The following is a 24,165-nucleotide window of genomic DNA, read 5'->3' on the forward strand; positions in this document are numbered from 1 at the left end:
CTACTAGCACAGGAGACATAGCGCAGGCCGCTCATGTATTCTAGGCTTTATATAGAACACTGTATTCAGCGTGTTCCTACAGAGAGGCATAAGTAATCGCTCGCCGCACCATCCCGCAGTCATTGTGTATGAGTCATCCAGCTGGCGTTTGATTAGTCATGTCTGATAGTGCAGGCTGCTGGGTGTAGGAGGTGGAAGTAATGTGTGTATGGACGGCAGCACCCTGACACCCTGCACCCAGCTCTGAGCCTGCAGGGAGCACCCCCAGCTGTGCACAGGGAGGACGACAAGGCTGAACTGCTGCGGACTGGCTGGTAATGATGAGCAGGGCCCTGCTGCAGTGATGCAATGAGCTGTGTGCTGTGTATACATGGCTCTGGCTGCCCAGGTCCTGGCATTAGTGCATGACTTTATCTCTGGGAAGTTTTAGAGACATTGCCCCTCCATACAGCTATGGCACCCAGCTTTCCCAGGTTTCTGAATGACATTGCAGCATAATGATCTGCAGGATACAGGGAAAGCTGGATGACGAGCCTCTCGTTACACTGTTATGGCTTGTCAGTTCTACAATGTAGAATTTTTAGTGATCTACAATGCTCCCAGTTCTAGTTTTGATTAAAAAAAAAAAATAGACTGCTAAGGGTTAAATGCATGCATAGCTGACATATTTTTTGGGGAAGTTTTCAAGAATGTTTTAGAAAAGGGTGAAATTCCATAATTTCAGCATATCCTAAAAATATAAGCATAGCCAGGGCTGTGGACATCACTGAACTATAATGGGTTAAGGGCTGACATTGCTATGTGACTGTTTGGGGGGGAGAAGAATTTGGGTTGTCCTCTAAGATCCAGCATTCAGAGTCACCAAAGTTAGAGTGGATTGTTTGCTGGGATGTTGTAGATGTAGCAGAGCTGATATTGTCATTCGTGTGTGAACTGTGTCGTAGGTTGGATACATGTAATTATAATATCCATATAGGTTGTGCCAATTAACAAACTCCCCTCTGCTACAATCTGTCCCTGGTCACAGTGATCCCCAGGGTGCTGTGAAGCTCTATATTTATTAACCCCCGCAGGGTTAGAATCTGTATGAAAGCTGTGTTTTCACATGATATAACTAATAGATCAATGGACGGATTCATCCTGCACAATCTCCGGGACCCACCCTGTTTACTCTGCAGATGTTCTCTGTGTCCTCGGCTTATATAGGACTAGGACGGCTGTTTAGCTTCTTTGCGGTTGGGAATTTTTAAAATATTGGGTAATGAGGGAGAAAACATGAGACACATGCCCTGATTTTTTTTTTTTTTTAATTGAAAATTAAAGCCTTGGATGCAGCTGTAATGGCATCTGTGTACAGGTTAGCTTAGAATCGTAAGGTATGATCATGTAGTGTTTATACCTCTAATATATGCTGTAGCGCAGTACAGAACATTGATATGGACAGCGGTTGTCATTGTGAAATAATTCTTAGTGTTTGTTGCTATTCCGATGGGTAAAAGAAGGAACAGAGAAAGACCATGTCATAGTCAGAGCCCTAGGCATGGAGCTTGTACTGTAATACTGCAGGAATTACACTACAAAACCATTAATCTACTAGCCACTAGGGTAGATTATGAAATTTATTTTTGTATATGAATTCTCTTCTGTTAACCTATTAAAAAATCATTTCCAAAGTCATGTGAAAATAAGCAGAGAAGAGTCATGTTTTACTTCAGATGAGTCATGTCATCAGTGGGGAGTGTCACTTCAGATTCCCAGATCTTAGGGTCTGTTGTAGTAGAAATGTGTTTTATTTATCAAACTAATGATCTGATAGATGAGATTACGACACCAGAAGTTTGTCCCTAGGTAACACAGAGCCCATGATATAAGCATCTGAAGTGATCTTAACAATAATAATAATTCTTTATTTATATAACGCACACAGATTACGCAGCGCTGCACAAAGCATGTCAAATTTGTCCCTGTCCCCATGGGGCTCACAATCTAAACAACCTTTTTGGAGTGTGGGAGGAAAGCAGAGGACCCGGAGGAAACCCACGCAGACATGGAGAGAACATACAAACTCTTTGCAGATGGTGACCTGGGTGGGATTCGAACCTATGACCCCAGTGCTGCAGGGCAGAAGTGCTACCCACTGTGCCGCCCGATAATTCCTCTTTAAGCTTCCTTAAATGACTCCTCTCAGGGGGAAAAAGTGACTGTTCTCAGCTCATTTGCATATGGCTTTGTAGGAGATTCTTTTGTTATATGTAAATTGATGGGATGTCACATAAAAGAGGGAATTCTAGAAAGGACATTATATACTCTACTTGATGGTGCTTGTAGATTTTACTCCATTAAACTCTTTAAGATCCATAATTTATGCTTGGCCTGAAATCTGTGCAAATCTGCAGCAATTGCTTGATCAACTTCTCGGTGTAACTTTTGCCACTTCAGTCCTGTGGGACTTTCAATAATCCGAAATTTTCATAATCTGGCGTGTCTCACATCCCATATATCAGTGTGGTATCTGCCAGATTGGGAATATAATCGGGTTTTGTCCTGGAGGCCTGACAATGGGCCGGTTCTTCTGGCGTCCTGCTCCAATGAGCTCTGCATTGTGTCATCTTGGTGCCTGGTTTATTGGCTGCTGCACCATTTTTGGAATAGTTTGTGACTGCCTGGAGCTCAGCTTTTATTTCTGAACCTTCTCTGACTTCAGGCGAGGCTGTATATGCGGTGAAATATTTCCTACAGAAATCATGGAGCCGGACCCAGCAGCGGCTGCTCCGCATCTACTCGGCAGATCACAGCTGAACGCTGCTACTACTGCAGACAACGGTGAAGAGAGACCTGCCAGTCCGGCATCTCCAAGGTTTTCCGCTGTGCCAGGTATGGAAAACCTATATTACACTGATCTGAAGGTCTGAGAATTCAGTGTTGCTGTTCCAATGCACCTAAAACCCAGTTCTGTAGAAACGAGTTATAGGGTTCTATGTGTATCTATGGCAGTGATGGCTAACCTATGGCACTGGTGCCAGAGGTGGCACTCGGAGCCCTTTCTGTGGGCACTCAGGCCATCACCAGAGATGACTCCAGGTGCCTTCCTGCAGTCCCAGACAGCCCACGACTTGCTGTGCACAGAGCTATTTTAAAGTGACAGCTCTACCTGGGACTATTTTCTGCTTTATTGGTGTCCTCAGGGGCTGGTATCAATGAAAACTGTGACAGAGCAGGGAGTATAAATCATAAATTAAATTTCTGTGTTGGCACTTTGCGATAAATAAGTGGATCTATGTTGTAGTTTTGGCACCCGGTCTCTAAAAGGTTTGCCATCACTGATCTATGGTAACAGACTACTATAGATTCTGTGTAGTCTGACCCTCCTATTCTGTGAAGGTTATGATTGCAGGATTGTTCTATATAGAAGTCTTCAACCCCAAACATGGCTGACACATCTATATCTGGGTTACTAGCTGTGATGTATATAAAAAGATCCTATATGGACGCCCTCCTCCATTGCGGAGCCCTCCTTCCCCTGTAGTCATCCATAATCCTGCACATGTTCAGGCATTTATGAGGCTTAGTAGTGTTTACACAGCGGCTTCTTCTAGTGATTGTCATCCAGTGGAAGTATCTGGAGATTCTTGGCCTACCATATATTTACTTCTCCGTCTGTGTAAGAATTACTGAGGTCATTCTGTGTTTAAACCAGCGCCTACTGCTAATGGTACTGTATGAGGGGTGACCGAAAATACTCTGTAGATACTATTTTTATGCAGTGTATCTCGTCTTCTTCCAGTGTTGGAGCTTTTCTCTTCCCATAAACTTCTATGTTAAAGTGACAGGGAAACCTTAATCAACTGTGTAACCTTTGTGTAAGGTATAAGTTGCAGCGAGAATGTGAAAATTCATTTAAATTCCAGGATTGTAGCTGGACTTGGAGCACCCTGGTGCACTGGTGTGTGAGATCTCTTCACTGAGCACAACACAACTCCTCAGCACAACGTAGCAAAATATAAAGAGGTTTTACATTTCTAACAATATTGATGACTGCTAGTCATAGCAAGTTAGGCCCTGTCCACAGGATAGGACTAACTTGCTTATTGGTGGGGTCTCAGTGATGGGACTCCAACCGATCACAAGAATGTGGGGTCCGTTGTACCCCCATAGTAGCTAGAGATGAAGAGAGCAGCCGGTGATGAATGTGCCGGCTGCTACATTCATCTCTATGGCGCTGGCAAGGATTGCCGAGTATGTTGCTCTACTATCTCCGTCACCGCCAAAGAGATGAACGGAGCAGCCGGCACATTTGTGACTGGGTACTGTGGTCATCTCGGATAAAGCAAGGATACAACGGACCCCTGTTCTTGTGATCCGAGGTGGTCCCATCACCAAGACTCCAACCTGTCAGCAAGTTAGGCCCTACCTGTGGTTAGGGCCTAACTTGCTTTGACTGGAGAATCGGGTGGTTGTGGGTTAACACGGAAAATTATGATATGTTAAAAGTAGTCTATAGTGGCTAAGCTGTAACTGCAGTACAGAACCTTAGAGCTGAGAATATTACACAGAAAATGTTGATGTTTTTGACTCCATTCTATGGGGCACATTTACTTACCCGTGCCTTGCGCGATCCCCGCTGTGCATTGTCCGACGATCATGGACTCCAGAGCGATTCACTAAGATCCTGCATATGTCCTGCATGTGTCGCTTCCCCGCTCAGGTCCGACAGAGTTCACCATCTTCTTCCTGATGTATGTAAGTGCATTGTATGCGACACAAATTCAAATGTTAAATCCCGCTCTCAATCGGAATCCGTCAGATCGTCCGACGGCACGCCCCCCGATTTGTGTCGCCTTAAAACCGATTGCATGCACCACAATCCCCTTTAAAGTGCGGTACAAAACGGAAATCGTCAGAATATCCGACGTTTGTGTGGTCCGATGACCCTTAGTAAATGAGCCCCTATGTGTTAAAGTTGTTGTCTTGAGTTTGAAAAACATGGCTGCTTTCTTCCAAAAACTGCGCCACAGCGGACCATGGTTTGCGCCTGCATTGCATGGTCCAGTGTAGAGAAGTTATTGGAGCTTAGTGGACGTAATAATAATTCCTTTATATAGCGCACACAGATTACGCAGCGCTGCACAGAGTTTGCCGAATCGGTCCCTGCCCCCATGGGGCTCACAATCTAATCAACCTACCAGTATGTTTTGGAGTGTGGGAGGAGACCATGCAACATCAGGCACTACCCATAGTCTGATGAGGTGCTGTTTTTGGAAGAAAATTCTTGTGTGGTGTCATTTGTTTTTTTCCAAATTCAAAAACCACAAAATATGAATAAGCCTCTGCCATGCGCATAGCAAGTAAATATTTGCATGGCTGCTCTTTAGGGATCTGATATGGAGCGATGCCTGGGGACATGTTCTCACAGGAAATAGCACAGCTGTCCGATAAGAGTGTTGTGGGAGGTGATGAGAAAATGTTACATACAAGGTAGGTTCCTTGATATTATCAGAGGAAAGGCCATGTTTTATCTCGTTTGGTAAGATTCTCCTAGCCAGGTCATTAAAGGGACAGGAAATGCATAGTACAACTACTGCGTGGGCGTGCTGCTGCTCCTTTAAGACTGATGTAACGGCCGCGCTGCCTTGGGACCCTTGTTCTTGTGTCCCACCAGGTAGGGGTGAACCTAAACTCTGTGCTGCCTGAGGTGATATATGGTGCCCCTCTCTTTCCTATCCAGTAGTATATATCTGGGAATTTTTTTTTTTTTTTTTAGTAAATTAGTTCTCCATGCCTTGTCTCACACCCATGCTGACATCAACTATGAAGTGACACTAATTTAATGTTAAATTTTATGTGACAGGTCCTGCTTTGTAGCAAATAACGTCGCCCCTGACGCACCCTGCCATATCATGATTCAGGTGGGGCTACCTGAGGCAAGAGCCTCAACTTGCCTCATCGCTGGTGCACCACTGCCAACAGGAACCATCCGTCAATCATACATAGATCACTATCAAATAATATATTTTTCATTTGCCTTGCAGAAAATGATGATCGAGAAGCGACTCTTCAGGAACTGCTGGAGAGAGCCAAATCCGGGGAATCAAAGGCCCAGAGCGAGGTAACGGCATGAGGGACTGTAATAACAAGTACTAGATAATTCTGTGATGGAATTTTCTACCGCCCACAATGAATCACTACATAAACACTGCTGGTAGCACACCTCTGCACCGCACTTGACCCAGGACATGCTGATCTGGAGGGAGATCAGGTTCTCATACTTTGTAGAGAGCATTTACCTCTAGCCAAAATCCTGAGGTAAATTTTGCAATATTGAAGTTACACAAGTGATGTAATCCTGTAGTAGATAAAGGCACGGAGTAACTTCTTAATTCTGAGTAGTTTTATTTCCCCACTGCCATAGATCAATGTAATTACCTGAAATAATATTGATTGACGTGTAGGCCCGAGGCCTACACTGCACCATCCTGTAGGTTTGGTACTAGTTGCTGCAGGCGCCTTCAGAATTCAAAACTTTGCTGTATTTTATTAACTCTTACTAACTCTTACTTACTTACTATAGTCTTACTAACCTTCCTGTAGTATTAGTCCATCAAATTTTTATTGACTGGAGAGCCACTGGAAATATATGGATATTTCAATCCATCTTGTTGTTTACATATTTGTCAGACCTTCACTGATCCCACGTATAAAGTGACCCTCCACCCAGAAAATGAAATTATATGGTTAACTTGCGGGGTCAGCTCCAGGCTTCAGTAGGCCCCTGGGCGATAGAACCTCAGTGGGCCCCTTTGCAGTGAACTTTTGTGGCGGTCTCCTGTTCCCTAGTTTATCATACCAAACAGCCCCTTCATGGTTATTTTATATATAAGCCCCCCTCACACCCTATGGAATCATAAGACACGGTCCCCCCTCACTCCCATGGATTCCTTATATACAACTTTATGGGGGCCCCCCAGCAGCTCTGGGCCCTGGCACTTGCCCATTGCTTCATGTGCCGTTTGTAACTTTACTTTTCTACATTGGGTCTCTCTTAACTGACTTCTACAGGGATGCTTCTTTCAAGTCACAGACAAGCCACCCTATATTGTCTCAATTAAGTATACTAAAGGGTCTGTGACCTACAGGAGGTTCATTGTAAAAGTGATTTTAGGAGGGAATCAACAGAGGTGGTATCCGGAGGCTAATATTCAAATTTTGTTTTAGGGAAAGAGGCATGTCTTAAAGGGTCACCAGATTTAAGCTTTCTTGAATTCCCTCTTTTATGTAAAAATCTTACCAATTTATCGATGAAAAATCTACTCCAAAGTCATGTAATAATATATAATAATAATCCTTTATATAGTGCACACAGATTACACAGCGCTACACAAAGTTTGCCAAATTGTGATCCCCATGGGGACAGGGACCAATCGAAACAACCTAACAGTATGTTTTTGAGTGTGGGAGGAAACCGGAGGGCCCGGAGGAAACCCACGCAAACACGGAGAGAACATACAAACTCTTTGCAGATGTTGACCTGGGTGGGATTTTAACCCAGGACCCCAGCGGTGCAAGGCAGAAGTGCTAAGTGCCACCGTGATTCTAGTTTAGAGGCTGAAGGGGGAGAGTCGCTTCAAAAACGTGGTTCAGTTCTGTAGCACCTAGAAACAAGATTTCATATTAAATATAACAATATCATCTTTCAGATCATTTGGGTTCTATAGAATGTAAGTACCTACCTGTATCTAAGGTGACACTCTCCCTGCAGCCTCTAAGAGTGACTCATCTCAGACAAAATCTGACTCTTCTCAGCCCATTTTCATATGTCTTGGGAGGAGATTAAATGAGATTTCACATAAAAGAGGGAATTCTAGAAAGGACATTTCATACCCTACATGAGGGGGGTGTTTACAAGTGTAAAAATTTGTGACGGGTTCCTTTTAAGGCCTTATCTAAAGAAAGAAAAAAAAAAAAACTTTTTAAAAGGGTTGTTCTACAAAACACATATATGGCCATGGGGACCCCCTTCTGTCACAGACAGGCACTCCCTTTGACTGAGGGGAATTAATCTGCCATATACTAGTATCTGTATTACTACTTATTAAAGGGATCATTATAAAACTTTTAGGGGATTTGTAGCTCTCAGCTTGGAGCACATGGGTAGATGCCAGGACCTTTCAGCCAACCTGAGACTTCATATTCAGCAGCTGGAGAAGGTGGCAGAAACCTGATCCGATATGTAGCTGGCATTTTGCTGGCATGTCCTACAGTAAGCACGGACACATATGACCGTATGTGAGGACACCAGGTGCGTGAGGCCGGTCCTGTATTAGTAGCCATGACCCGGTATTACAGGGCATCAATGTTCTCCATTAATTCCAGATAGAGGTACACGGTCCTGTGCTGGCACTGAGCGGTGGGGCATCAAGTTGCCTTATTTTGGAGAGGATGGGAAAGATCTCCCTTAGGCAGCGATCACTTATACTTGTGATAACGTTAATGGCATTTATAGTGGGACTGCCAGCCTTTCCATCTCTTAGCAGTGGCCTTATCTCCTTTCTCTTTAAGAGTATTTTACTATTGACTCTATTGTATCTGGAGGGTTCAGGATGAATTATGTAGCCGTCCATTTGTTACTTTATTACACATATTCACTTCCGGCTTTCCTGAATATGGGTCACTTGACTACGAAAGATTAAGGAACGATTGTCAAGTCGCTAGAACTTACAAAGTGTGGTCACCTGGTGCTCTGTTTGTTTCACAGAGACCGTAAAAAATTATGGCTGGGGCTACAATTCTAAAATATACAGTTCCGACGACTTGCATACAAATTCAACTTAAGAACAAACCAACAGAACCTTGTACTTAACCCGGGGACTGCCTGTATTTTATCACGTGCAGAATTCATATGGGACTTGCAGATGAGACACGTATCCCTGGTACCTTCTAGTTGAAAAAACCTTTAACACACATTTGATGTTGGTACCAATCACAGGTGTTAACCATTTATATGCTGCTAGCGCATGCTCTCTTGGGCTAGCTCAACACCCCCCCCCCCCCATAAGGTCATCTTGGGGTGGAAGTCCATTCCCATGACAGATGAAACCCCCATACCTGTCATTTATGCAGATCTGTAAAGGCCTGCTGGAGGCAAATATGGAGTTGCAGTATATTCACCACATACTGCAATACAGTAGTATTGTTGTATATGGTATGAGCAATTAGACCCCCTAGGGATTACAGAAAATGAACTAGCCAAAAAAAAAAAAAAACATAAATACTCACCCCCGCTCTTGATCTTGGCGATGTCCTCCGCTAGTCTTGACACGCTGGGATCACCTAGAAAAGAAAGATGTAATTAGCAGCCCTGAGCGTAGGGACAAGATATCCAGCGCTCCGGTCTGCTAATTATGCTGGGAAAGGGAGGTGATGTCATGTGAGGGGGCGAGCATAATAAGTTTAAGTAAAATTGATTAAAAGGCTGTATAGTCTCTGAAATGGTATCAATGAAAACATCAGCTCGTCCCGTAAAAAATGACACCTCACACAGCTCCATATACTGAAGTTCAAGAAGGTTATTGGTGTCAGAATAAGACAAAATGCTACATACGTCTGGCAGGCTGTGACTGTATATACTCTCGTATAAGCCGAGTTTTTCATTACAAAATTTGGGCTGAAAAACCCTAACTCGGCTTATACTCCAGTCCTATAAAAAAAACTGTACTCACCTTTCCGACGCCCCCCGTAGGTCCTCTTCTTGCTTTGGTGCTCCGGTGCCTCTTCGGGTCCCCTTGCGATGCCAGCGGCTCACAATGATGTTAGCAAGCATGTGCCAGTCGAGCACGAAGACCCGAAGACGAGCCAAAGAAGACCGAAGGACCCGAAGAGGATCTGAAGCATCGGATGCAAGAAGAGGAACTACGAAGGGCATCGGAAAGGTGAGTACAGTCTTAATTTTTTATTTTTTTTTAATTGTACACTACAGCAGGGCTGGCCGGCTATGTACTGTGGGGTAGGCTGTGACCAATGCATTTCCCACCCTCGGCTTATACTCGAGTCAATAGGTTTTCCCAGTTTTTTGTTAAAATTGGGTACCTCGGCTTATACTCGGGTCGGCTTATGCTTGAGTATATATGGTATGTTCTTTGTTATCATATGTAGAATAAGGGGTAACATCGGCTATAATTTTAGTTAGATGTCCAGGTCCTCAGGCAAATGCTTGTATTAAAGCTCTATTTTGAATTGCCATCCTATGTGAATCCCTGTTATTGCACCTCCTCTTGTCTTCAATTTCCATAAGTATCTACAGGAAAGAATATTGCACAATGCGTCATCTAATGTCCTATGTATAGAGTATCTCTCCGCTTGAAGCATTGCTTTCATCTCTGCTACCTTATTACAACACACAGCGTCCTGTGTATCCTCTGATGACTGCATTACGGCCTGTTGTAGCTATATTTCTTCTTGTTCCTTCTGTTCCGTCTTCAAACTTTTATTACTTTCAAGAAATAATTTTATGGCCATCAAGAATTTACGATGGGCAGGGCGGGTTACAGGACGGCGTCACTGTGAATCTAGGAGAGGGTTACATGTGTTATTACATTTCCTTCACCTTCACAAGGGTCTCTTAAATTTGGGAAACTATCTAAAAACTTTGAGTCCCTTCATTGTAGTGAATCTTCATGCTTTTCTCCCTCCTGATAAACCCTTGCTGTACACCGATTGACGATGGCATGAACCTATAACATGTTTCCACCCGTGTGTTCAGACTTGTGCCAGTTGTCCACCTTCTCCGGTGACTCATACCAGCATGCCTTGTTAATACCACGCAGCGCGTCTATGACCTTCTCCAGTTCCTCTCGTCGCTTCCTTTATTCTTTAGCACGTGTCATAATTCGTCCTAGTCACATAGGCCTCGCTCAGAACGGAAAAAGATGAAACCATCATTATGTTCTTATCACCTCATGAGACTGGGCCATCTAGGACTGAACCGCAGTTAATAATAATATTTATGTATATAGCGCACACAGATTACATAGCGCAGCACAGAGTTTGCCAAATCAGTCCCTGTCCCCCATGGGACTCGCAATCTAATCAACCCACCAGTATGTTTTTGGAGTGTGGGAGGTAAGCAGAGGACCCAGAGGAAACCCACGCAAACACAGAAAGAACATACAAACTCTTTGCCGATGTTGACCCTGGGACTTGCTAACCACTAAGCCACCGTGCTTTCTCCTAGATCGTCTCCATAACCGCTAACAAGCAAACATATAGGGGCTTATTTACTAAGGGTCCCTCCGCCGCATTTTCGTTGGGTTTCCTGACTTTTAGGGGATCGCGCCGGGGTTTTGGACCTACAAAACGGGGTCCTTACTTATGGTATGAGTAAGGACCCCGTTTTGTAGGTCCGAAACGCGTCATCCTCTTTTGTGTCTTATGATGTGATCACACTTTTAATGTTTTTTTCAATTAATTTTGTATTTTTTACTGCAAACTTTTTTGGCCTTTTGCCGATTGGTCTTTCTTTCTCAAGCTTCCATTAGTCGTGTTATGCTGCTGTTTAAAAATTCTATTTTCGATTTATTGCAGATTGGAAAATATTACTTAAAACTGGCTGAAGAGCAGGATGAGGAAGTGAACAGCTGCGCTGCGGTAGACTGGCTTATCCAAGCCGCCAAGCAAGGTCGTAGGGACGCGGTGAAACTTCTACGGACATGTTTGTCAGACCGGAGAGGTGAGCTTAGTCAGCAATCTGAGTTGCATTCTTCCCCTAATTGAATTATAATCAGAGGTGAACCTAAACTCTCCACTGCCTGAGACAAACTATGAAACCGTGCGCCCCTCGAGTTATGTATTAGGATAGAAGCAGAATATTCACCCTTTCTCTATGTATATTTCAGGAATAACAAATGAGAATGAGGACGAGGTGAAGAAACTCTCCTCAGAGACTGATCTAGAGAGGGCCGTGAGGAAGGCGGCCCTGGTGATGTACTGGAAGCTGAACCCCAAGAAGAAGAAGCAGCTGTCTGTATCCGAGCTGCTGGAAAATGTCGGCCAGGTTAACGCTGAAGGTTTGTGAGGAGACCTAATATATAAAGTTAAAGGGAACCTGTCAGCAGAAAGTGGCCTAGTAAACCACTACCAGTATGTTGTCAAGTGGCTCAACTCCTTCCAGATCATGTTTCTTTTTTGGGTCATTGTAAGGCCATTATCCAGTAAATTGGTTGTATATAGTCACGGAGGTTGAGAGCTCAGCTCTGAAGTCAAGCTCTCCTTACCTCAGAATGCCCCCGCTGCTGTGATAATCACCATGTACCAGACCTGTTTAGAGTTGGTTTGTGATGTCCCTGGATGTAGAGTCATCATTTTACAGTGAAAGAGATGTTGTGAGGTGGGGAGAGCTTGACTTTAGAGCTGTACTCTTTCTCACTTTGTATTATTTTTTACAACCATTTTACATGTTATTTACACTAAGTAAATTTTTACGGCTACGGTCACCAGGCTATTAAAATACCATGCAGCTTAATATCTGCCAGATCATGGCAACAAACTGACGGTGTTTTATTAGGTCAATCTCTGCTGACAAGTTCCCTTTAAAGGTCCAAGTGCCTGGTTAACAATATAGTGGGGGAGATGCCAGTTCTGGCAGAGAAGGCACATAAATTCGATCCCCGGCAGTTTACCTGTTTCCTCGACCTGCACGCCACTTTATGAATGTTGGGGCAGGCAAAGTGGTGGGGTCGGTTAGGGGCATTAACGCCCAGGACCACCACATTTACTATAGTTTCTGGCGTAGATTTCTACTGTAGTCTCCACCGGAGACTATAGTAATTGTTGCAGATCATGGGTCCGAACTGGCATAGATTGAGCCCGATCTGCTGGATTTTTGAGATCGGCATTTTAAATCCCCCCCCTACATGTGTTGTATATCATTCACCTAATTTAGAGAACTATTCAGTCATATCTTCACGTGAACCTTTCCAATTAAACCGTTACCTAAAGAATTAAACTTCATTTTCAGAATTTTTGCAACTTAATACATTTAATTTTTTTTTCCTCTGCACTATGCATCCACTTATAAGCTTCATTAGTTAATTCTCCACCATACCTTCAGCTTTCACAAATCCCTTTTAATATACTATTTTCCTCTGTGATAACTACTTTACAGAGCTTAGTATTATCCAAAAATATTGCAATTCTTCTCTGTAAGTCTCTTTTATTTTTAAATTATTACAAATATGTATTTTTAGTCCTCAGAATTAAGTCTACTAGTAGATATAAATGTTGTTTCTCAATTCTTTTGATTTTTCTAGATGGGGAACAGCCAGGTCCCATCCCAAAAGCTGCTCAGAAGGAGCGCCGGGTACTGGAACGTTTAGTTAGCAGTGAATGTAAGTATTGCATCCCAAGTATTAATAACTTTTAGGGTGTGTTTTTTAAGCTGAACTCCAGCACAACTGGGGAATCAGTTCTGCAACTAATAAATGTACCCTAAAGTTATCTTGGAGCATTTACTTTATTTTGTATTGTTATAATACTACAGATTTACACAGGCACTGTGCCTAATACATGACTAAGTGTCCCTGGTTTATCAGGCTGGATTTTGATGGTATAAAAAATGTGCTTTTAAACAACCAGAATACAAAATTCTCCTTCACTGCAAGCAAATTGCAATTAGAAAAGCGCTCCCGCATCATTGTAGACCTTAATGCGAAACAGACAGCTCATTATTAGATGAAGGGGTTTGAATCATCATGATAAACAGCAGTGACCTAACATCCGTGGACATGTCATGAAAATACCTCTACCTATAAAAATCCAAAGCCAGATGCGAATAATAAGATGTAAAGGAAACTTCTATGATGTAATAAACTGCTTATTAGCTGGCAGCAGCCCCCTCCCCTCTCCATAATAGAAGATGAAACTTTCTAGTGAGAGGAGGGAGGAGGAGTAAAACAGCCAGAGAAGCAGAGAAGGAACAATAATTCTTCAATAACAAACATTGATAACAAAGGTTCGTATATTTGCTTGTGCCTTTAATTGATGATAAATTATTTTATTACTGGCAAAAAATATGCTAGCTCTATGGTCCACATACGTCTGGCCACATAGTATAGTACAGTTCTAATGTATGGCATTACTTCATAACATTCTAGATAACATAAACCATCTCCTTGGTTTTGCGCTTTTCTCTCCAAAAGCCCCCCTCCCCTGCGTTATGTAACACGTGTATTCTTTTCTGTCTGTAGTTTTGTGTTTTTGTCTCCCACACATATTCTCACACGTCCTTTTTTTCTGCATTAAAAAATTTTTTATATATTCTCCTAAAAGCATAAAAAAAATCTTTTAAAAATACAGTAGATCCTCCAGTTCAGTATCGGAAAGCTTAAAGGAAATCTACCATCAAAATCCATTATTATAAACCAGAGCCACTTACTCATAGATCCAGGCACCGTGACTGTGGTGATCTTCTTATATTTGTTATTCATGACTTGAAGGGCTCCTGGGGGTGTTCCCAGAACCCCTCCATGCTGTAGTTTCACAGGTTAGTATAGTGTTGGACACACACACACACACACTGTGCTGAAACTTCCTCTGCTGCAGTAAGATTACAGCAGGAGAGGGAAATCATCAATTTCCCACACTCTCATACTATTGAATGGAGCGACACGTGCTTCACCCGTTAGAGAGAACGGCACCCATGTTTCCAGATAGCTGCGGTTCCCATTCTTGTGATTGGTGGCCATCACAGCAGGTGGACACTCACTGCTCAGATAACTTAAAAACTAGTATTTACCTTACCTTTTTACTTTTTGTAATTTTTACAGCTAAAAGCTACATTGCCTTAGATGATTTTGTGGAAATTACAAAGAAATATGCCAAGGGGGTAGTGCCATCAAACTTATTCTTCCACGATGATGATGATGACGAATATGCTGGAAAAGCACCGGAGGAGCTGCCTCTGCAGCAGAAGGTAAAGCACAGATATTCAGTTTATACATATATATGGGAAGTGAGTTCTACAGAACAGGCACAGCACAAGAGAAGTCCTCCAGAAGAGAGAAAATGTAAATGGGGAGAAAGAGTGGCAGGTCCTTAAAGTAACGCTTAAAGTAAACTTACCATGAGGAATGTACCTCTTAAAGGCATCTACCACCAGGATGAAGGACTGTATAGAAATGAGCCTGAGGAGCTCCATGCTCCGTTAACACCAATGGAGCCTGGAGACCCTCAGGCTCATTTGCATACAGTCCTTCATCCTGGTGATGACCTTTAAGGTAGATCTGATGGTAGGTTCCTAGTAACATTGTAAGCCCTAAATTATGTTTCCCTAAACCTATAACACTAGCTTTATCTACATTTATCTGACTAATATGCTAATTTTCGGCAGAAACTACTGGGACGTGGAGAAGCCTTTCCAGGCTGTAGGAGCAAAGGCTACTCCAAGCACCAGTAGTCTCTGCAGTCTCACCTACCAGCGATCCTAGTCGCACTTCTATCGATTCTCCGCTTCTTTCCGAGTTCTGTGCATGCGCAGTAGCTCCAACTGCAATGCCGTGCCACCGTATATCGTTGCTCCAGCCAACAGAGCTGGCAGTACGACAGAGGCATGACTAGGACACACAAGTAGGACTGACAGCAGAGGCTTCTGGGATGTGGAGAAGCCTTTGCTCCCACTGCCCGGATAGGGCCCTAGTAACCTCTGCCATTAATTGGCATATTAGTTAAAGTGTAGATAGTTTAGGGCTTAGAATGTTACTAAGGATAGAGTTCCTTTAAATGTGAGAAGGGAAAGTTGGGGATAAAAACGCCTGCTTTAGGGGGAGACTAGGAAACCTTATACAGAGTGCAACACCTGTATGGTGCAGTTGACACATCTCCTTTTATTCTTTTGGTCAGTACGATTGACCTGTCATTAAGAGGCTGAGTTGTTTCAGTGTGATAATATAGTTTTTCCTGCATTGATGGATTTGGACATTATTTTCCTCTCCCTCCTCCCCCAGATTATGAAGTATCCACTACATGTCATCATGGAGCTGAAGGAATATCTTATCGACATGGCCTCCAAGGCTGGGATGCACTGGTTGTCCACCATTATGCCTACACATCACATCAACGCACTTATCTTTTTCTTTATCATCAGTAACCTCACCATAGACTTTTTTGCCTTCTTCATCCCCCTTGTCATCTTCTACTTGTCCTTTATTTCAATGGTCATTTGCACTCTCAAAGTTTTTCAGGACAGCAAGGCTTGGGAAAACTTCCGCGCCCTCACGGATCTGCTGCTTCGCTTTGAGCCAAACCTTGATGTTGAGCAAGCAGAAGTGAACTTTGGTTGGAACCACCTCGAACCCTATTTATATTTCTTGATTTCGGTATTTTTTGTCATCTTCTCGTTTCCTATATCAGACAGGCATTGGATTCCGTGCTCGGAGTTGGCGGTCATATCTATCTTCTTTACCATTACCAGTTACTTGAGTTTGAGCACCAGTGCCGAACCGTATACTCGGAGAGCTTTAATGACTGAGGTCGCTGCCGGAGCACTCACTTTCCTGCAGCTGTTGCCCGAATCTGTACCATATGTCCATTTACTTAGCAAAACCTTCTTCACGTTGCCAGTGGGGCACTTCATTGTCTTCCACTTCAGTCTCCCCTGCATATTCTTTATATACTTATTTTACCTCTTTTTCAGGATGGCACAGCTGAGAAATTTTAAGGGTGTCTATTGCTATCTTGTTCCATACCTGGTTTGTTTCATGTGGTGGGAGCTTTCCGTTGTGATCCTTCGAGAATCTACCACCATCGGCCTTATCCGTGCTTCCATTGGCTATTTTTTCTTCCTCTTCGCCCTCCCCATTCTTTTAGTGGGCATTGTCATCATATTCCTTGTCAACTTCATAAAGTGGTTTCTAACCTTAGAATTGACCAAAATTGTGGTAACCCTTGTTCTGTGCACGGTTCCACTACTTCTTCGTTGGTGGTCAAAAGCCAACTATTCAGCATTGGAAATGTTTAAATCTCTTACTAAAAGCTCCATTGTAAAGTTGATACTAGTATGGATCACTGCTATCGTCATGTTTTGTTGGGTGTATGTCTATCGTTCGGAAGGAATGAAGGTGTACAACTCCACATTAACCTGGCAGCAGTATAGCTTTGTGTGTGGGCCAAGAGCATGGAAAGAGACCAACATGGCTAGAACCCAAATTTTGTGCAGCCACTTAGAAGGTCATAGGGTAACTTGGACAGGGAGATTCAAATACGTCCGAGTTACCGATATAGACAACAGTGCAGAATCGGCAGTGAACATGCTCCCGCTCTTTGTTGGAGACTGGATGCGATGCTTGTATGGAGAAGCCTACCCACAATGTGATCCTCAGAACGTTACCATAGAAGAAGAAGAACTATGCCGCCTCAAGTTCTTGTCCAAACATTCATGCCATATGAAGAAATTCGACCGGTACAAATTTGAAATTTCAGTCGGTATGCCTTTAAACGGTAAAAACGGGAACAGGACTTTTGAAGAAGATGACGTGACAAAAGATATCGTCCTGAAAGCGAGCAATGAGTTCAAAACCGTGCTCTTGAGCTTACGGCAGGGAAGTGTTATAGAATTCAGCACCATCTTAGAGGGACGTCTCGGAAGCAAGTGGCCAGTGTTTGAGCTAAAAGCCATCAGCTGCTTAAATTGTATAGCGAAACTGACTCCTTCCTCCAGACATGTCAAGATAGAGCACGACTGGAGACGCAACGTTCACACCGCCATCAAATTTGCCTTTGATTTTTTCTTTTCCCCTTTCCTCTCTGCTGTGTGAAAACATTTCCAAGCTTTTGGTGACCTCCAAATACTGAAACCAAAGAGTTGAGCGCCTCTCGGAGCTGGGACTTGTGCATTTTGTCATGTGCCTTCTCAAAGAGGGCCAAAAAAAATAGAGCCAAGATAAAGAATTGGTGTTACCCTGCGCAGCGAATCAAAGCCTTTCGTTTACTAATCTACACCTGTTGATTGGTTGCCATGGAAGACGCCGTTGCACTTATTTGCACTAATTTCAGAAATGGCTCCTGTTCTGTTTCACTTCATCTTGTTACATCACATCCACATCGCGCATTTTAGGGTTGAAGAAATAAAAAGGCATCTACCACCAGGATGATGGTCTGTATGCAAATGAGCATGAAGGGCTCCAGGCTCCTTAGGTGTTAATGGAGCCTGGAGCCCCTCGGGTCTCGTTTGCATACAGTCCTTCATCCTGGTGGTAGATGTCCTCTATTGGCGTCTTCTACTCCCACTTTTTTTTTTTAAGGCCAATGTTTAGGAAACGCCAACAGTATCTGATTGGTAGTAACAGATTCCCAAGCTCTGCACCAAGAAGCAGATGTCTCCGACTCCATAGTTGCCATTGAGTTACTACGCACTTGGCTCCTATGCATTTTAATGGTAAATGAGCTGTAGTACCTCTTAACGGCCACTACATATCTGCTTGCAGGCCTATCCACTATCCCCATCATGTATCTATCTTGGTCTTGAGTGTTCTCCTCAGGATAGGCTATCATCATAAAAAAAATATATATGACTCTAAATTATGTGTTTTATTTATTTGCCTAAAAAAACTAACATTTTTAAATTGGATAATTGTCTGAGCTGTAGAGGTGCCACCTCTAGATCCCAACTGATTATGTGAATGGGGGGTCCTCATGTCCCCTGTGTGAAAGGAACAGTACTACACGTGTGTGACCACATCTGTGATCCATCCACATCTATCAGACTGACAGAGATCTGTAATTGACTACTTCTGTCTGTCCCATAGAAGTGCATAGAGTGATCGCTATACGTGTACACTACCATTCTTAACGGAATCAGGGGAAACTTATGTTTAGAAGCGGTACTTATCACCTAAATTGTTTTGGGTTAAGTTTTAGTTACCGTAAGCAAAAACTATAATAAAGATGGTGGATTATTTGTTTTCTGACTGTATAGTCAATATTAACCGAAGATGGAGTGTCCCTTTAAGTCGCCTTCCTTTCAAGCACGTGCATAGAACACAGTATTATAAATCACTAATAACCCACTAGCATAACTTACATATATATGAAATAAAGGTGAGATTATTGTATAACTCAGTCATGTCTTTAATGCTGTAGTGTATGTAGAATAGGAATGTTATCTCTTGTCTACAAATGGCCTGTAGTTCTATAAATAAACCTGTCTATGGCTTCTAAAGAAATCTCCCATAAAACCCATATGATAAACCAGGGCATAGACACTGCGACTGTGGTAACCTTCTTATATTTGTTATTTGTGGCCTCCTTACCTCTAAAATCAACTTTTAAAAATATGCTAATGAACCTGAAGTGTTCCAGAGCTTCATATGCTAATACACTGTCTTCCTCTGCTCCCTCAGCACTTCCCCCTCCCTCTGCCTGATGTAATCTCACACAGTGGAAGGGGTAGTGCTCCCCAGCCTGTGAGGCTACAGCAAGGAGAGTCTCTGGTAATGCTCACCAGAGCCCTTCTGGCTCATTAGCATAATTTTAAAAGTTAATATTAGAAGGAAGGAGTCCATGGATAACAAATATAAGAAGATTACCACAGTCACAGTGCCTGGATATATAAGTAAGTGTCCCTGGTTTATCATGATGGATTATGGTGGTTAATTTCCTTTTAAAAGGGATGGTTGAGATTATGAGAACTTGGCTGATTTCCTGTAGTATTGGCAGCGCTCTCTGTGGGCTTGTGTCTAGTGTTGCCACTTGTCCTCATTCAGGTGAGTAGGTTAGGGCTTGACTGGGGGTGGCGGGGGCTCCAGATTTCAAACCTCCCCTTTAATGTATAGATACACTACTATCACTATACGTGATGTCTGAGGGAGGGCTTGGACGTGTGGGCTGGGGAAAATACCCAGGAACGGATGAACATTTGATTTTGAATTCCTGCCCCCAGGGCAAATGCAGATACAATACACTATATGATTCTAGGGAACCTATACTACTCACAAACAAGACAAAAGCAACTGTGCAATTGTCATGTTATGGGCTTTTGGAACATTTGCATGCTGAAATTGGGGGTTGTGGTGACGGGTTCCCTTTAAAAATGAAACTGAAGGAATATCCTTTTTTAAATGGAGTCAAACAGCTTTACCAAAAGTCTTAATAAAAACAAAAAAAAATCCTACTGTTTACAACTGCAACATGGAACGGTTTCTGTTGTTCCAGACTACAATAACCTCTGTGTAGTCTGATCCTCCCATTTTTTTTTTTCTATCAACTCAGTCACCCAGTTCTAATAACTGAAACTTCCACAGAGGTGAAAGCGGTTTATTTGAACTGTGTATCAAAGAGAAACACAAAACGATACAGTATTTGGACGGTTACCATATTTTTCGGACTATAATGCACACAAAAAATCTTTTGATTTTCTCAGAAATCAAAGGTGCGCCTTATAGTCCAGTGCGCCTTATATATGAACCGTCCTGACAGACAACAGCTGCCTTGTACTGTGCACAGGTCTGCCCCCTGCTGGTCATTCTTCCTTATAATCAGGTACATCTTATATATGAACCGTCCTGCCAGACAACAGCTGCCTTGTACTGTGCACACGTCTGCCACCTGCTGGTCATTCATCCTTATAATCAGGTGCGCCTTTTAATCAGGTGCGCCTTATATATGAACCTAGACGTTTTAGCAGGCATTTATTGATGGTGCGCCTTATAATCAGGTGCGCCTTATAGTCTGAAAAATACGGTACTCTGATTTGTGATGCACTGAAGCAATAGAAAATGGTTCCAAGAAGGCCTTCAGTGGACTCGTATTAATCTAACTAGTCAGCTAATCAAGCAAATTAACGCCTTCCAGATCTTATTTCTTTCATGGGCCAACATGGTGACATTATCCAGAAAGTACACTCTGAAGTGACATATAAAATGATTGTACTTAAGAACACCCGACTTAAAGACGGCCCTCTGGATGTTGGGCCGTCTGTAGTAGTCCTGAACTCTGTACCTCGATGACTCTATACAACCAATTTACATTTTTTGGGATTTTCTGGATGGTTTCACCACACTGGGTAATGAAAGGAACATGATCTGGAAGGAATCAACATCACTAACGCTGGTGTGAATACAGCCTACCCTCTCAGAGTATATTTTTTGTGATTTATAGTGTCATATATTTGGCAGAGGTTTAGAGAACCTATCACAAAGATTGACATTTTTAGCTGGTGACCGGTTCCAATTTCCTATTCTATGGTGATTTTATAAGTTTATATAAGTGGTCCCAGGGAGGGGCAGCTGCAGCCTGTGTCGGCCTCCTCTCTTCCAGGCTCATCCAGCTCCCTCCACACCACCTGTCATGTGCATTGATCAGGGAGGAGGGAAGAAGGAATACATGATCAGACGCACACAGGCTGCAGCTGCCTCTTCCCAGGGGCTCAACACACGCTGCTGGGAGGGAGCCAGGTAATGTGAAAGAAACTTATATAAGTATTGAAATGGTTCAGAATGCTGACAAAGGCATTTCTAAAATCAGTATAACATGGGCTATGGGAACCAGTCATCAGCTAAAAATTACATTCTTAGTGACAGGTTCGCGTTAAGGCCCAGAAGGGACACAGGGGTGCAAAAAAATCCAGTCCCTTTCCACTACAGAGAATGAGTCCGTGTCAGTCAGGAGACACGGAAAGGAAAAATTATTCAGCGGTGCTAGGCTCCATGAGGAATAGAAATAATTCTTAAAAGCATAATAACGCCATGTAGAATCTCGCCTGTATTACCAGGTACTAGCTGGTCGCTCCACCATAACATTGAAGACAATGGGACAGATTTACTTACCTGGTCCTGTCGTAATCCGTGAGGTGTGTTGTCCGACGATCCTGCATAGCTGCCGTGATTCACTAAGGTCGTGCGCCCCCGAGTTCCTGCATCCGTCGCTTCTGCGCCGAGGTCCACCGGAGTTCACCTTCTTATTCCCGGTGCTTGTAAGTGTGTGTCTTGTGACACAATTCTAAATCTTAAATCTCGCGCGTTGTCCAAATCCAATGCCCCAAAATCCAATCACGTGTGCCAGGGCAATTTGGCGCAAAAACGGAAATCGTCCGACGGACCCTTAGTAAATGGGCCCCAGTGAGCTGCCTCTGTTGTAATGATTATGTAGATGGAATCCTCACTATGTAACAGTATACACTGAAGAGTATATACAATTCACTGTCCTGATGTCACTGTATCATGGCGCCATTAGAAATGTTCTATCGTGATTTCCCATAAAATGTTGCCTTGTACTGTAAATTAAAAAGACTTTACGCCATAGTTTGGTTTTGTTCTATTATGTGTATCATTTCTGTTATCTAGTGTCATATTCTGCTGTATTGTGTAGTAGTTACTATTGGATATAATCTTTTCCTGTCTCTACTCTAGAGACTGTTATCGAAAGGGAGAATTTTATATTTAAAGGGCATCTACCAACAGAATCAAGGACTGTATGAAAATGAGCCTGAAGGGCTCCAGGGTCCATAGGTGTTAATGGACATGGAGCCCCTCAGGCCCATTTGCATACAGTATTTCGTCTTGTTGGTAAATGTCCTTTAAAGGGAGTTTACCCAGTGCCCAAGTATTCCTTATCTGTTCGCTGCATGTTGTAGAAAAATGCAGTTCAAAAATTCTTTTGTTTATCTCTGTTGTTGCTGTTTTTGAAAAATCCCTATTTTAATCCATATGCTAATGAGATAGTTGGTGCATCCAGGCCATGCCCTTAACACCTAGAGCTCTGCCCAGATCACTCCCTCTACATCAGATAAGCAGGGGAATTGTCTTGTAAGATTCATGGGGTGACACTGGAAGAAGTAGGAAGTGCTGTAGACAGGATCAGCAGAGCATGAGGTGCTTGGGAAAATAACTGCCTCATTAGCATATGGATGCAACTGGGAAAACCTTAGAAATGACATAATGGGCAGAAATAATAAAGGTTGGTGGAAAATCACACTGCTTTCCTCCAGAACATGCTGCCGGCAGATGATGGTGCTTGGTGGAGGTGGTGGACACTACCTCCGTAACATTTCATCTTTGAAGACCAAGACAGATTCGTCCAAGGATTTAGAGCAAGTTGAGAAAGAAGCAATTTTCTCCTTCAAGATATCTTTCTATATAAAAAGTGCTAATTGGAGATGTCTTATTACTATTCAGCAATGATAGATCTAGGAACAGTGATTTGTTATCCATGGTCTCCTTCCTTCTAATATCAACTTATATAATTATGATAATAAGCCAGAAGGGCTCGGGGAGGGGGCGTTACTAGAGCTCCACCGTGCTATTGCTTTACAGGTTGTTACACTGTCTACCTCTCTGCTCCCTCAGCACTTCCCCTTCCCTCTGCCTGATGTAATCTCACTGCATTTGCGGATGTTTCAGCACACAGTGGGAGGGGGAAGTGCTCCTGCACAGTGTAACAGCAGCTGCAGCACAAAGGGGCTCTGGTAACGTCCCCGGAGCCCTTCTGCCTTATTAGCCAATTTTAATATGGATAACAAATATAAGATTACCACAGTTACGGTGCCCAGATCTATGAGTAACTGTTCCCGGTTTATTATGCTTGATTTTGATGGTAGTAAGGGCTTCATTTGTAACAAACATAAAATACTAATCTAAGGATGCATCACCACGTTCAGCTCTTCAGATGCAGTTTTTGATGTCCAAACTAGAAGTGGAGTGAAAATAGAGGAGGAGCAGAACTTCTCAATGATACATCCTCACCCATTATGATCCTCACCTGCTTTTGGCTTCAAAAACTGAAACTAAAACACAGAATGTGTGAATGTTCCCTGAGTATTCTATATAAATGTAAAAGAATTCCAGACTCATCCAGTAGAGGGCGCTATTGATTCGCTGATTCTATACCGGCCATTTTTAGCCCAATTTCACGGGTCGTCATTCTGTACACATTGTATGACATTACATTTATAAAAATGAGAAATACTGCATAACCCTTTCCTCCCTCCAGTGATAATACTATGCCCTCCTTCATGAACACCAGTATATATACACAATGATCTGTGCGGTGATATCAGCCAATGTCCTATAGATCTGTTATTAGATGGGATCTATATTGTTTTTGACACCCCAAGCCACAATGTACCAAATGTCATCCAGGAAGGAAAGAGTGTCATCAATCATTTATGTAGAGCAGTCATGGCCT

The 24,165-nt window shown here is 42.9% G+C and overlaps 1 protein-coding gene across 1 annotated transcript; it reads left to right on the forward strand.

The window, feature by feature from the left end:
- Window positions 1-13: 13 nt before the first annotated feature.
- Window positions 14-19,531, forward strand: WFS1 (wolframin ER transmembrane glycoprotein). Its single transcript, XM_072126113.1, has 8 exons — window positions 14-314; window positions 2,705-2,874; window positions 6,030-6,106; window positions 11,578-11,722; window positions 11,889-12,059; window positions 13,302-13,379; window positions 14,817-14,962; window positions 15,993-19,531. The coding sequence occupies exons 2-8, from the start codon at window positions 2,745-2,747 to the stop codon at window positions 17,799-17,801; spliced, it is 2,556 nt and encodes an 851-aa protein (XP_071982214.1). The 5' UTR covers window positions 14-314; window positions 2,705-2,744; the 3' UTR covers window positions 17,802-19,531.
- The last annotated feature ends 4,634 nt before the right edge of the window (window positions 19,532-24,165 follow it).

This window comes from Engystomops pustulosus, chromosome 1 (genome assembly GCF_040894005.1).
Source record: "Engystomops pustulosus chromosome 1, aEngPut4.maternal, whole genome shotgun sequence".
NCBI lineage: Eukaryota > Metazoa > Chordata > Amphibia > Anura > Leptodactylidae > Engystomops > Engystomops pustulosus.